Raw genomic sequence first — 14,577 nt, 5'->3', positions numbered from 1 at the left:
TTTTTTTTTTCCCCCCCCCCTCTCTCCTACAACTTTTTGTTTTCTCCTTTTCTTTGAAGGTTGTCAGACGTTACCGAGTCGCCCACGAGGTATATCTCATTGCTGTCAGCATCAGCTTCGATCTGATAGCTTTGTCAGCCTTGCTTTCTCCTGTTTGATTTAGCCTGCATGCGTCCCCAACACCTCTAATCTTTTTAATTTACCTCACCTTCAAATAATTATTATTATTTTTTTTTTAAATGACTGTTGCAGAGAATAACTTGAACTCAAAAACTAACCTCCTTCCCCCCCCAAAACAAATGTACTGAATCTACTTATAGACTATCGTTGACTTATTCTTCACCCACACTAATGAGCTGTCCCCAGAGATATTTCTTTTTGCCACCCCCTCCCCTCCTGGTCTCAGTCCTTGAGATCTCGGCTGGCTCTGCATGGGGCAGCCCCCTGCGCAGAGCCGGTGTGTCCCTAACCCCCCCACCCATGGCTTCACACCAGCAGCACTTAGACACCACCCCCTTCCCTTTGTCCTGTTTCCCACCTTCATGGATTTTTCTACTCTAGCGTTTCACATCTCGTGAAGCTGGAGGTCACAATCCACTCAAATGCCTATCGACAGCCGAGCTGCAGGTTTCCCAGAGACTTGTCGTTCAGAAGCGCATTTATGTAACCACTCTGCTTTCTCCTTCGGAGGCTGTTCGGTTCCTTCCCCCCCCCTGCGCCCCGCCCCCGGCTGGTTCCACAACCGGCACTGCCCTCTTGTGGAAAAGGCTCCCGGCAGCTCCCAGCCCATCCCAGTGCTGGGGGTGAGGATTAGCCTCAGTGACTGCAAAGGAAAAAACATTGCAATGGGGATGAAGTTAGTTTAATTGTCAGCTCAATCATTCGGAGCACTCTGCCCTTTGACCGTGCCAAGTTGTTCTCTCCAGCAGAAATTTCCCACCCCAGGATATTTTTTCCACCCAGCTTCCTACCACCCTTGCATTGTATGAGTTTTTTACCCATCATGCATCCTGTACACTACAGGTCCAGCAACATGGGCGATGGCAACCTCCAAACCAGACATCATGATCATCCTGTTGAGCAAGCTGATGGAGGAGGGAGACATGTTTTATAAGGTGAGAAGGGTGAGCTTGGGGCAGTTGAAGCTTGCAGCTTGTGTCCAGTTCTGGGCCCCTCAGTTTAAGAAGGACATTGACACACTTGAACATGTCCAGAGAAGGGCAACGAGGCTGGAGAGCGGCCTCGAGCACAGCCCTACGAGGAGAGGCTGAGGGAGCTGGGGTTGTTTAGCCTAGAGAAGAGGAGGCTCAGAGGAGACCTTCTTGCTGTCTGCAGCTACCTGAAGGGTAATTGTAGCCAGGAGGGGGTTGGTCTCTTCTGCCAGGCAACCAGCACCAGAACAAGAGGATACAGTCTCAAGTTGTGCCAGGGGAAGTTTAGGCTCGAGGTGAGGAGAAAGTTCTTCACTGAGAGAGTCATTAGCCATTGGAATGTGCTGCCCAGGGAGGTGGTGGAGTCCCCATCCCAGGAGGTACTCAAAAGGGTGCCATGGTTTAGTCATGAGGTCTGTGGTGACAGGTTGGACTTGCTGATCTTTGAGGTCTCTTCCAGCCTTAGTGATACTGTGATGCTGTTTTGACCAAGCAGTGCTGCTGCCTCAACCCATAGCAAGGCAAAGCTGCTGCTCACAGTGTTCCTCCTGTTGCATACTGATTTTGGTTAGTGGGGTTGGGGGATTGTTTGCTGAAGCAAAGCCAAATCTCTCTGCAGTCTGGATTTGAGCCAGCACTTCGTTTCCATGTGGAAAACACCAGAACTCAAGTGTTTTACAGAGCTTTGGAGCATTTATGTGGCAAGATTGTTGTTACCTAGCAGGCTGACTGCTGTGGAGCAAGGCAAGGAGATAATAAACCCCAGAAGAGACTCCTGGAAGAAACTTTTTGCAGTGCAAACAGATTGTCAGGAGGCAGATGGCTTGGTCATGTCCTTTAGCCCATGGGATACATTCCCCCATTACAGTCAGAGAGTCTTTTTGATGCTCTGTGTTTATTTTAAGCCACTCTTTAAAACCTGGAGATCTGCACACACACACACACAAAATGTGCAAGTACAACAATGATTCACTGTGGTGAGGCTCTAAGGGTGAAGCAGAAAAATATGCAAGGCTGGCATTGTAAGTGGAGTTATCTGCCAGAGATACAGCTGAGAAACCTGAGCCTACCAGGTTTTAAAGCTCTGTTATTGGTAGCTGCAAAATTTATGTCTGGGTCATCATAAATGCCCTGTGTCCTAGATCCTATCTGGCCCTCTTTCTTTCACCCTAGGCACCATGGCTGCGCCCCTCCAGGGTGCAGATCATCCCATCCCAAAATTAGGTGCCCAAAATAACAATGAGTCACCCTTTGAAGGTGACTGTGGTGTCCCAATAACTATAAAAGGAGCCTACCTGACAGGCTTAGATGGAGACACCTAATTTTGAGACACCTAAAGCCCAGGGAGCTGAATCTCAACCCATTTGTCCAACTTGCAGAGCCACATCAGTGCCATAGCATTTAGCTTTGCTATTGCAAAGGTTGCTTCAAGCCCCAGGACCTCCACCCAAAGTCCCACACTTCATGTTCCTTACCCTCCCTGATGCTTCCTAAGCTTTGGGTGTAGGGTGTCCTGCAGACATGGGTTGTTGATCCCCCAGCTCAAAAGGTCATCCACCCAGAAGCCAGATGGAGTTGTATCAAGTTAGCATAACAGTGCCTGATATATTTCTTGCTGTAGTGTGACAATTCTGAATGGAAGAAGATGCCAGAGGGAGCTTGGAGCTGCCTTCCAGTACCTGAAGGGATCCTACAGGAAGGCTGCAGAGGGACTTTTCATAAGGGTATCTAGAGACAAGACAAAGGGGAATGGTTTGAAGCTGAGAGAGAGCAGGGTTAGACTGGAGCTTAAGAAGAAATTCTTTAGTGTGAGGGTGGTGAGACTCTGGAATAGGCTGCCCAGGGAGGTTGTGGATGCCTCCTCCCTGGGGCTGTTCGAGGCCAGGTTGGACGAGGCCTTGAGCAACCTAATGTAGTTGAGAGGCATCCCTGCCTGCAGCAGGGAGGTTGGAGTAGATGATCTCTGAGGTCCCTTCCAACCTAAGCCATTCTATGAACTCAGGCTTTGAACAGGCTGCCCAGGGAGTTGGTGGAGTCACCATCGCTGAAGGTGTTGAGAAACATGTGGCCATGGCACCTGGGGGCATGGTTCAATGGCCATGGTGATGTTAGGTCGAAGGTCAGACTCAATGTTCTTAGAGGTTTCTTCCAACCAAAACAGCTCTGTGGTTCTAACTCAACTGGCACAAGGCACCTGCACGTCCAGACCAGATTGTCCCTCGATCAAACATCCTGGCTTTCCTTTCTAGAAAGAGCCTAGAACCACCTAAACTGTTCATGGGGCTGGTGAGTGAGTTCTCTGCACTGAAGCAAACCCAGGGATGTGTTCTGACCTGTTCTCCTTCTATTAGAAAGGTAAAGTGAAAGAGGCTGCCCAGCGCTACCAGTACGCTCTGAAAAAGTTCCCCAGGGAAGGGTTTGGAGAAGACCTGAAAACCTTCCGTGAGCTGAAGGTGTCTCTGCTCCTCAACCTCTCCAGATGTCGAAGGAAAATGAATGTAAGTCTGCCCTCTCCTCGTGGCCCCAGGCACAAGCCACCAGCTCTCAGCCTGTGCACACAGACACCTCCATCCCCCTGCTCTTGCTCCAGCCTCTCCTGGTTGTCCTTCCCAGGGCGCTGCCGTTCGGTAATGCCGAAGGAGTCATCAGTTAATGTGCATTGCTGGTGATTAAAAATTCATTGCTGTGTTTATAGCTGTTTGAATTTTTTATGACTGCCTTTTGATGAGGATGTGAGCTGGGGGTGGAGGCGTTCTCCACATTTCTAGAGCAGGGGGGAGGGAGGAGCCAGGAGATGTGCTCCTTTGAATACTAATTAATTTAAAACGAAGGAGCATATGCTTAGGGGGCTAGTGTTTCCCTGGGGCACTGACTCATCCAAAAACACCCCCATGTACTCCCTCTCCTCCCAGAACTGCTGGATCAATGTCACTCCCATCCAGCAGCATCAGCTCCTGCAGTGGGTCTGGTCTTCCAGCAGACAAGTGCCACCTTCCCCTTGCTCTCTAAGCAGAAGCTTTCACCTCTGCAGCTTAGAGTCTACATAGACTCTGAAAGTGCTGTAATCCACCAAAGCCATGAGCCAGTGAAGAATACACTGGAGGAAAAGTTCTTAGGCTGTGAGAGTTAGGACTGTTCAGCCTGGAGAGAAGAAAGCACCAGGGAGACCTGAGCAGCCTTCCAGTGCCTGAAAGGGGCTACAAGAAATCTGGGAAGGGACTCCATACAAGGGCTTGTAGTGACAGGACAAGGGGGAATGGCTTGAAGCTTGAGGAGGGGAGATTGAGGCTGGACATTGGGAAGAAATTCTTGACAGTGAGGATGGTGAGACACTGGAACAGGTTGCCCAGGGAGGTTGTGGATGTCCCCTCCCTGGGGGTGTTCAGGCAAGTCCTGTTTGTAGGCACCGAGATGTCTCAGTCCCTTCCTCCGTGAGCAGTTTTGTTCAGCCCCTTCGTGGTCTGTCCATGTGTTCAGAGTGGGAAGCAGAGGGCATGGGAAAGGTTTCCTGTGGCTTTCAGCTATGGAAAAACCCTTCAGGAGATAACATTCCAGCCTCTGCAAGACCAAAGACTGGAAAGGAATTGCATGCACTTGGAGGGATACAATCAGTGAGAACAGAGCCAGTGGCAAGCTGGCCTCTGAGGGTGCTGACAGCTTTGAGAGGCCTTTGAGTCTTTGGAGGTGCCACTGGAGCTCCCTGGCTGTAAATGGTGTTGAATCCATGTGAAATATTCTGGTACCATCAACCTTTCCTTGGGACATGTGAACAACCACAAAGCAAAGTTGATACTGAGTTTGTTTGCTTCCCAAGCTGTGTTTGTTTGTCTCTCTGTGCCTGTTCAGTCACTCACCTGCACACCATTTGTAATGACAGGACTTCGGCATGGCAGAGGAGTTCGCTACTAAAGCTCTGGAGCTGAAACCGAAATCTTACGAAGCTTACTATGCAAGAGCAAGGGCCAAACGCAGCAGCAGGTGAGGAGGGAGAGAGACAAAAGTGCAAGGGGCTGGTCTCTGCAAGCCTGGTGGCCACACCGACCTAGGCATCCACCATGCCAAACCCTACCAGTTGTCCCCATGGGAAGAGGTGGCAAAGGAGCATTGGTTAATGGGATTGCAAACCTCTCCAGCTCCAAACACCCTCCCTGGTAATTTCTGGAGACAGCTGAACGTGCAAACCTTTTGAGAGGTGCATCTTAGCTGAGCTTTGTCTGCCCCTCTTACTGCACCAGAAACCTTGACACCAAGGTTGAGTATTCTCTTTAAATATACACTTTAGTTCAACCACAACTTGGACTCAAAGCAAAATATGACTCATGGAAGCCCTGTGGCCTGTGTTATGCAGGAGGGCAGACTCCTTCCTCATGGTGGTCTCTTCTGGCCTTCAGATCCGTGACTCTCTCTGTCCTGCAGCGCTGTCTGCAAGGCAGAAGCTGCTGATGAGCTGTGCAGTGGCCACGCAGGTGGTGAGCTTTGAGCAGCAGCTTGTGCTCAGAGCGCTGCAACCAGCTCCTAGAGAGCTGCAGCACTGGGATCTCACTGCATCTCAGATGGATCCTGGAGGATTCCCTTGTTAACCTCCCTGAAGGCTAAAAGATGTGAGATTGGATTGATTCCAGGAGCAATCAGTGCCACTCCTGAGTGAGCAGGAGGGCTTGTGTTGGAGTCCTATGCTCCAAGGCTGGGCACAGTCACTGCAAACATCTCAGTTTTAAACAACAGCCTTTGCCCCATCAATGGCCATGCAGAGTCACCAATGGCTGGAGGTATGTTGAGTCCACCTGTGCAAACATTGTAGCTCAGCAGACACCAGCACCATTTGACCTTCCATGGTGGAGGCCATGCATGGAACCAGGCTCCTGGCCCAGATGCTGCTGTGTGTCCTGGTCCATTGGGTTTGGATGTGGGAGGTGGGACCTTCTGTTCTGCAGAGAAGTCCTGCTGGCTGAGCCACACTGACCTCATGCCTTCCCTCTAATAGTTTTCCTCTCCATTGTTTCCAAAACACTTGTAAGGAAGGAGAAGAATTGAGTTGCTTTGCAGATGGTATCAGCCTCCACACACACAAGTGTCCTTTTCTCCCCAGGTCTCTCCAGCATTCTGCTTTTGGACCACTTTTGACCACTTTGGCTTTTCTTCCCTCTTTCCCAGTTTGTGCCCAGCAGCACAGACCAGGGAACAGGAAGCTTTTCCCTCCTCCACCTGGTCCTCAATGGCTTGTGCAAAAACTTAAACTGATGTTGGGAGGTGCTGGGGAATTTCACTGTGATCACATCCCCAGATGAGATGTTCTAACAGATGGTTTTGCCCAGAAGCAAACAGTGCCCCTGTAAATGACAACCCCCCCTTCCCCAATCCCTCACCTCCCTTTTACTCCTCAGACTGCCCTTTCCCTTACAGGGGCTTCCCTGGGCGGCTCCTTGACCTTCCTCCATCCCTTCATTCTGAAGAGCTTAGCCAAAGCCATAGCACAGCTGGAGAGACAAGCCTTGCCTGCAGTGCTGACCCCTGGGAAGCCCTGAGCTCTGGAGCCAGCCCTGATGCTGGGTGGTCTTGGCATCAGGCAGAGGTTCAGTTTTCACTGGCGTCAGCGGTTGCAGCTTGGTCAAAGCTGCTCTTGTGTCCAACAGTGGTGAGCTTGGCTCTTGGCAAGCAATGCTTTGGGTTCCCCTTAACTAACAGAGGGGCAAAGCTTCTGGTGGTGTGGTGAGGAGCAAGGAGCTCGCTGTAGCACACACTGCAGAGCACAGGCCATTTTACTAGTCAGGGTTGTGCCAGCTCAGGACTGTGTTCCCCCTTCCCCAGAATAGCTGGTGATGGTTTTCAGTCAGCTTGGATAAAATAAATGTGAGGGAGGGACGTAAGGTAGAGTTTGAGGGACACAGTGAGTGGTAGCATCTCAGCATCACAGTGGCAGCAATCACAGCCATGTCCCTCAGTAACACAGAGAAGCCTCTTAACCACCTAGGAGCCTCCAAGAATGGCTCCATTCATATCCAGAGTAATTTCAGTTCTCATTCTGTCCCTTTGTCGAGCAGACAGTTTTCAGCAGCCTTGGAGGACCTGAACGAGGCCATCAAGCTGTGTCCCAACAACCGTGAGATCCAGCGGCTGCTGATGCGGGTGGAGGAGGAGTGCAGGCAGGTGCAACAGCAGCAGCAGCAGCAGCAGCAGCAGCCACCACCACTGCCTGTGGAGCCTGAACCTGAGGCCCAGCATGAAGAGCTGTATTCTGTCCAAGATATCTTTGAGGAGGAGTACCTTGAGCAGGATGTAGAGAACGTTTCCATTGGCTTGCAGACAGAGTCCAGGCCAAACCAAGGGCTGCCCATCATCCAGAGCCCACCCCCGTCCCCAGCTCACAGGGACTCAGCCTATATTTCTGGCTCACCTCTTGGCTCTCATCAGGTCTTTGATTTCAGGTCCAATAGCTCCGTGGGTTCACCAACCAGGCAAGGTTACCAGTCCACATCTCCTGCTCTGTCTCCAACACACCAAAACTCACATTATAGACCCAGTCCTCCACACACGTCCCCTGCTCACCAGGGCTCCTCTTACCGCTTCAGCCCACCTCCTGTTGGCAGTCAAGGGAAGGAATATCAAAGCCCACCACCTTCTCCTCTTCGCAGAGGCCCTCAGTACCGTGCCAGCCCCCCAGCAGAGAGCATGAGTGTCTATAGGTCACAGTCCGGTTCCCCAGTTCGTTACCAGCAGGAGCCCAGCGGAGTCAGCCAGCTCCCCGGTAGGCCAAAGTCTCCCTTATCCAAGATGACGCAGAGGTCCTTCCAGATGCCCCAGCTGCCCGTGGCCGTGCCGCAGCAGGGGCTGAGGCTGCAGCCAGCCAAGGCACAGATTGTGAGGAGCAACCAGCCCAGCTCAGCCGTCCACTCGAGTACTGTAATCCCCACCGGTGCTTACAGCCAGGTCGCCCACTCGATGGCCAGCAAGTACCAGCCGGCGTCGGGGGAAATGGGGGTTAGCCAGAGCAGGTTGGTCTACCAGGGCTCCATCGGAGGCATCGTTGGCGACAGCAGGCCGGTGCAGCACGTCCAGGCGAGCCTCAGCGCCGGAGCCATCTGTCAGCACGGAGGGCTGGCCAAAGAAGACCTTCCGCAGAGACCCTCCTCGGCCTACAGGGGAGGGATGAGGTACAGCCAGACGCCTCAGATCGGGCGAAGCCAGTCCGCTTCCTACTACCCAGTGTGCCACTCCAAGCTGGACCTGGAACGTTCTCCCCTGCCTGCCAACCAGCTGGGCTCTCCAGACGTGTCCCACCTCATCCGGAGGCCTATCAGCGTTAACCCCAGCGAAATCAAACCTCACCCGCCGACCCCCAGGCCCCTGCTCCACTCTCAGAGCGTTGGCCTCCGCTTCTCTCCTTCCAGCAATAGCATCTCCTCCACCTCCAACCTGACTCCCAACTTCCGCCCTTCCGCCTCGATCCAGCAGATGGAGATCCCCCTCAAGCCAGCCTACGACCGGTCGTGCGACGAGCTGTCCCCGGTGTCTCCCACGCAGGGGGGGTACCCCAGCGAGCCGGCCCGCTCCCGCACCACGCCCTTCATGGGCATCATCGACAAAACCGCTCGGACTCAGCAGTACCCCCACCTCCATCAGCAGAACCGGACCTGGGCCGTGTCGTCAGTGGACACTGTCATTAGCCCTACGTCTCCTGGCAACCTCCCCCAGCCGGAGTCCTTTAGCCCTCCTTCTTCGATCAGCAACATTGCCTTTTATAACAAAACCAACAATGCACAGAATGGCCATTTGCTAGAGGAAGACTATTACAGCCCCCATGGGATGCTGGCCAATGGGTCCCGGGGAGACCTCCTGGAGAGAGTCACCCAAGCCTCCTCGTACCCCGACGTCAAGGTGGCAAGGACGCTGCCTGTGGCGCAGGCCTACCAGGACAACCTGTACAGGCAGCTCTCCAGGGACTCCAGGCAAGGGCAGACATCCCCAATCAAACCAAAGAGACCATTTGTGGAGTCTAATGTGTAAAAGACGCTTGTTGGAGTGAGACCCTCATGTTTTCAGCACACACTTCCAAGCTTGATTTCCATGCATATTATTATTATTATTAATTATTATTATTATTATTAATTATTATTATTATTATTTTGATTTCTCTTTGGTAGCTACACGACCGAGTTGCTCCGGTACTTTGTGTGGTGGTCAGACAGCCATGCACGTGCTCCAGCCCTTTCATTCCCCCAGCTGACCATGAAGCCAACGTCAAAGCCAAGCCAGTAGCGTTTGCCCAGTTCCGGCCGAGTTCCCAACCAGGCTATCTTAGTGCTGTGGGGTGGCCCAGAAACAGCCCCTAGGCAGTGGGAGGTAACCAGCTCCTTTTCAAGAGACAATCATGCTGGGTTTAGAAGGGTTTCTTTTGTCTCCCTGAGCTTTTACTCCATTCTGATGGGAATTCCTAGTGGAAGCAGAGCAGGGATCGTTACAGGAGCCTCTCCCAGGTCCCCATGCCAGCTGGGCCCTTCAGCTCTTTGCCCCACCCCCACCCCAAGGAGCAAATTCCCTGCAGCAAGTGAGGGCAGGATGTGTTCTGGTACCCAGTAGCTATGCACAAAACCACCCTGCTCCAGCTGGATTCCTCCATCCATCATCAGCTAGGAGGGGTGGGCATCACACCATGCTTTGCTGCTTCCCAAGCTACCTGCTTGGTGCCCTGCCACTGGTTTGCTCTGGGACATTTAATGAGCATTGAGAGGTTGAAGTTGGCCCTTTGTAAGTGTTTATCAGTCAGCCAAAGGAACTGGCCAGGAACCTCTTGGGCCTGACCTGGGATCACAAGAGCATCTTCACACCATTAGCAGCCACCTGCACCTCACACACAGCACCATGTTGGCACCACCTGGGTTTAATGTTGGGGGTCTCCTTGGGTGGGTGTTTGCTTTTCAAGGAAAACCAAAATCTGGCTTAGCAAATGGTGTTCAGGGAGGAAAATTTGGATTCTTTCAGTTGTGTGTAGGTGTTTTTGTGATGAGGGTGCACAGCGTGGCATGGTGGTTCCTGAGGCAGGAGAGGTCCTTCAGCAAAGCCAGCCCTGCAGGATCCCTTCCCCACAGCTCGGGGCTGTGCTCCTCAGGGATCCAGACCAGAAATCTCGGGAGGCAGTTGCTGTGTTCATGCCTTTGCATGGTGGAGACTCTGGTGTGCTCTCTGAGGAGCTGGAGTTGAGAGAGAGATCTTTCTACTTTATTTCCATGAGCTCTTGCAGGACATGGGTTGGCTTGGGTTTGTTTTCTCTTTTCTTTTCTCTCTCAGTCGAATCCCCTCACATCAGGACTCGGTGTGAAGAGCAGGGGATGCTTCCAACATCCTCTTCATAGCATTTGTAATAATTTTTCACTTTTCTCTGATGTTTTTTTTGAGGGGGTGGGGGATGGTTCCAGGACTTTCTTTACAGCTTCATTTATTCCTGGTGGGTTTCTCATTCGCCTTTTCATTTGCTGAGGGAGAAGGGTGGGATGGTCTGGGGGGAGACTGCTAACGCTGTAGCTTGTTCTAAAGCAAAATAGTGCCTGTTGCCCACACCAAACCTCACTCATATCAGCTCTTGGGAGCAAAGTCAGTGCCCAGCAGGAGGACTGATGATACTCTCTGGTGTTCCCAAAGGGCTATGCCAACTGATTGCAAGACTTCTTGAACCAAATCATGGGGTCCAAGCTCCTCTGGTGTCAGCAAGCATATCCCCAGTGTGACATCAGAGCAGCTCCATCCATTTACACCAGCTGAGGACTTGGTCCCATACTCTTCATCAAACCCTAGCTTCCATGGGGGTTTTCTTTCCTTTCTCTCTGTGTGGCCCAGCACATCTTAGTTGCTGTTTTGTTGCCTAACTTGCTCCGAGCCAATTGGGATGTGCACACCTTGGGATGGTGGAGGCTTGTGTCTCATAGACACATTGAGAGGGTTCAGGAGGTGTTTCTTCTGTGGAGTTTGGAGAATTTTGTGCTCTAGGGAGCTGGTTGGTCTTTGTCCAAGGCAGTGTTTGGGTTGAGGTTGGTGTTTTCTTTCTCAGGGTGCAGCCCATTGCTGACTCTTTGCTTCAAGACAGGGCTCAGTGCAGTGGGGGGACTGGGTATGTGGGCACAGAGCTCTGAGCTGTGTTTCTCTCCTTGCAAAGAGAGGGTGATGGGGCTTTTCCTCCTCTTTTTTGTTTTAAGTAACATGTTCTGCTTTGTTAGGAGTGACCAATTTCTTCTCCAATAGGAAGGAGCAACCAATCTCTTCTTCCCCATGCACTGCACCTCTAGCTAGGAGCTGTGTAGGTCTGGAGAAGCACCAGTTGCTTTGTTCATCCCTGCCATGCTCCAGCTTTCTGACCAAGTGGCTCCCTGCCTTTAGTTGCTTCTTTGAAAGGAAAAAGTGACCAAGTCCACCCCCATCCATGCCACACACTGAGCGAGACACACTTTGCCCATGAGCTGGTTCTGTCCATGGAACAATCCAAGAGCAGCAATCCAGAGCTGCCTCTGCTTTGCTCTCACTGCTCACCGCCTTGCGCTCCCAGGACCGTCCTCCCAAAGCTCCCCTCACAGCCACTTTGTGTAGAACTGTTGGGCTTATAAAGGTGTTCCAAGGGGGAAAGAAAGGAGGCCACACTTTGGAGCACTAACAGCAAGCTGAAGGGAAGGGTTGACTGCTGCCACGTGCAGGTTTTTCCCCCTACTCCACCTGTTGCATTCCTCACAGGATTCTTGCACTAAGGGGGTTCCATCAGTCCTCTCTGTAAATGAGTGCACTTTACTGTTGGAATTTGTTACTATGAGAAGTACTGGATATTTAAGCATTAAGTAGTGTCTTCATTAGAGAATAGCAAAACAGCTCTTGTCTCTTTAGTGTATTTTTCAAGAAAAAGAAGAAAAGAAGAAAAAAAAATAAGAAAGGAAAAAAAAAATAAAGAAAAGAAAAGAAACACTGAACCACAAGGTTTATAGCACAAGAACTGACTCTTGTATATAAGCACTGACAGGTTGAGTCATTTTTAAGGACAAAATTCTTTGCAGTGGTTTTTAAAGCACTTCCCCAGCAATTCTCGTAGGGGCAGCCGAGGCAGGCTGGCTGCTGTGGCCCCCCCCAGGGTGGGTGGAGGAGCACACCTCTGCTTGGCAAAGCCCTTCTTAAGGCAGTCCCTGTGTCCTCAGAGTCGTGGTTTGGATTTGGCATGGACAAAAAGCTGAGGTTGTGCTGTGCTGTGCTGTGCTGTGCTGTCGTGTGTGGTCCTGTTGTGAAGCGCTGCTGTGCACATGGCTCGGTGGAGCATGAGGCTCAGATCTCTCACCTGTGTCCCTTCACTGGCAGCTGAGGTGTTGATGGAGCACACACAGTTTCAGGCATGGTGCTGTCTTGTCTGTCCGTGCTGTGCATTTAGTGACTCTTTGCTGGTGGCCAGCCAGTGCCTCCATCCCCTCCCCAGCTGCAGTGGCACCGTGGCCAGCCCCTGTTGTGCAAGGAGAATTCTTAGGTGCACCGAGTCAACCAGGTTCTTGATGGCCTTGAAACCTCCCGGTTTGGTTCTTAGGTAGGTGGTGCTGATGCCCACCCCTGTATTTAGCTGACCTTCATGTGAAGTGTCTCTCATCCTCTGCCCACAGCCGCTCTGAGAGCTGGGCGTGATGCCACAGCACTGAAATCTTCCCTCCCAGCTTCAGGAGTGGGCATCTGCCACGTCCCTCGGTGGGGATTCACCAGCTCTTGCTTTGCCTCCCAGGCTGGGAGGATGCTCTGGTCCCAGGGGAGGGGACACCTGCCTTGTGGGGGTTTCTGCAGGGGTCCCCACCAGCCGGGCTGGGAATGGCTTTGGAGGGCTTTGAAGATAGTCATTAGTGGGCATCTGAAGTGCTTGGAAAAGGTTTACAGAGATCGATCCCTTGGGATCCGTCTCCAAAGGCAAAAGCACTGCACAACCTGAGCCACCTTCTCTGCACCACTGCTTGGGAGGGTACGGGGCGACCAGTTCCCAGCAAACCAAGCCGTGCGTCTGTCTGTCTGTCTGTCCACTGGTGCCTGCAGGGGGGTCTGTCCAAGCACTGAAATTTCTGTGGTTTATTGTTTTTTGGGTTTTTTTTTTTTGTTACTTCTTTGAACCTGGCTGTAAAGAAAAGCGCTTGGCTAGCGTGAGCCTTGGTGTGTGCGTGTGACAAACACCTCAGCCAGTCTTGGATGAGGTCCGGAGCCAGGGTGGCTACTAACTTTGGAGCTATTCCTCCCCCGCCTCGTCCGAAGGTTGCTGTACATTCAGGGTTACCCAGAAGAAGTCAGGCTGAAACCCAAGTGCCAGCTCTGCCTTACCTAGAGAAGAGCAAGCCCGGCGTGCCTGCTCGTCCTCCTCCTTCCTTGCAGAGTGGGGTCTGTGGTGAGCCGTCCCGAGCTCTTTGGTGGTTGTACTTTGCTTTTAGCCTTGGGAATCCAAGATAACTCTTCTACCAGGATTAACAGTGTGTAACCAAGGGCTTAGGGGAAGAGCTGCCGACCCCGCTGGGACCTCTGCGGATAGGTTGCCTTCAGCCCCGTGCTGGCTGCTCCCCGCCCCCGAAGCCCGGCGGGGCCGCGTGTTGGACACCAAGCACAACGGTTGAGAGTTAATCCTCCTGTTTCTTTTCTCAGATCTCTGTGAATAATTGCTGGATTTTCAGTCAAAGCAAAACTCTTCTTTTCTTTTCTTTTCTTTTCTTTTCTTTTTTTTTTTCTGTTTTTAATTTTTTTCTAATATATATATATATATAAAAAAAAAAAGAAAACACAACACAAAACCACTAAGGGCTCAATTCTTTAGCAAGATGCGTTCGTGTCCAACTCCTGACTGTATGCAGCTGGATCTCACCACAACTGTTACAGACCTACCCCCCGAGAAAGCCGCAGCCGGCGCGACCGTCAGCGGGAAGGCCGACGGACACCAAACCCATCCCACCGTATCCTTCCCCCTGCTCATTTTCTAGCTGTCACAGTGCTGGGGAGTCGGCAGCCGGGGGCCCATCTGCCAAGATCACATCCCATCGTTGTGAAAACAGAGGGGGCTGCTTTGCCTTTCAAAACAGACTTTTGTCCCTCCTGGGTGACGCTGTCCGGGGCCGGTGGGGGGCCGCGGGATGTCTCCTCCGGCGGGCTGGGGTGTGCTGGGTGGGTGGGGAAGCTTCACGCTTGGTTGGGGGGGTGGGGGTGGGGGAGGGTCGGGTGACTTGACCGTGGATCTGCCTCGCTGTGCGCTGCTAAGCCAGACACCGAGAGCAGCACTGTGTGCTCTGTAAAGTCCCTTCTGTCGCTGCCACCGATACCCGAGAGACTGGTGCGGACTCTGCCAGTACTGCTGGTGCCATCCCTGCCCAGCCTTTTCTTGCCCATAGTGTTGCATTCAGCCTTCTGTCTCCCTTCTGTCTTCACATCCGAGAGGATCTGAGTTTGG

At 52.2% G+C, this 14,577-nt stretch overlaps 1 protein-coding gene across 6 annotated transcripts in view; it reads left to right on the top strand.

Moving 5' to 3' along the window:
* TANC2 (tetratricopeptide repeat, ankyrin repeat and coiled-coil containing 2) overlaps positions 1-10,234 on the top strand; it is a 300,071-nt gene extending 289,837 nt beyond the window's left edge. For 5 of the 6 annotated variants that reach the window (XM_054176994.1, XM_054176995.1, XM_054176990.1 and 2 more), the window contains 5 exons: positions 60-89; positions 1,024-1,115; positions 3,503-3,649; positions 5,029-5,129; positions 7,193-10,234. In XM_054176994.1, coding sequence (XP_054032969.1) covers positions 60-89; positions 1,024-1,115; positions 3,503-3,649; positions 5,029-5,129; positions 7,193-9,155 — 2,333 coding nt within the window. In that variant the 3' untranslated portion in view covers positions 9,156-10,234. The remainder of the gene's footprint in view (positions 1-59; positions 90-1,023; positions 1,116-3,502; positions 3,650-5,028; positions 5,130-7,192) is intronic. The other variant, XM_054176993.1, reaches the window with a different exon arrangement.
* The last annotated feature ends 4,343 nt before the right edge of the window (positions 10,235-14,577 follow it).

Source organism: Dryobates pubescens, chromosome 36 (assembly GCF_014839835.1).
Source record: "Dryobates pubescens isolate bDryPub1 chromosome 36, bDryPub1.pri, whole genome shotgun sequence".
Lineage (NCBI taxonomy): Eukaryota > Metazoa > Chordata > Aves > Piciformes > Picidae > Dryobates > Dryobates pubescens.
The sequence above is the reverse complement of the archived record's forward strand: the minus strand, read 5'-3'. Positions and strand labels throughout refer to the sequence as shown.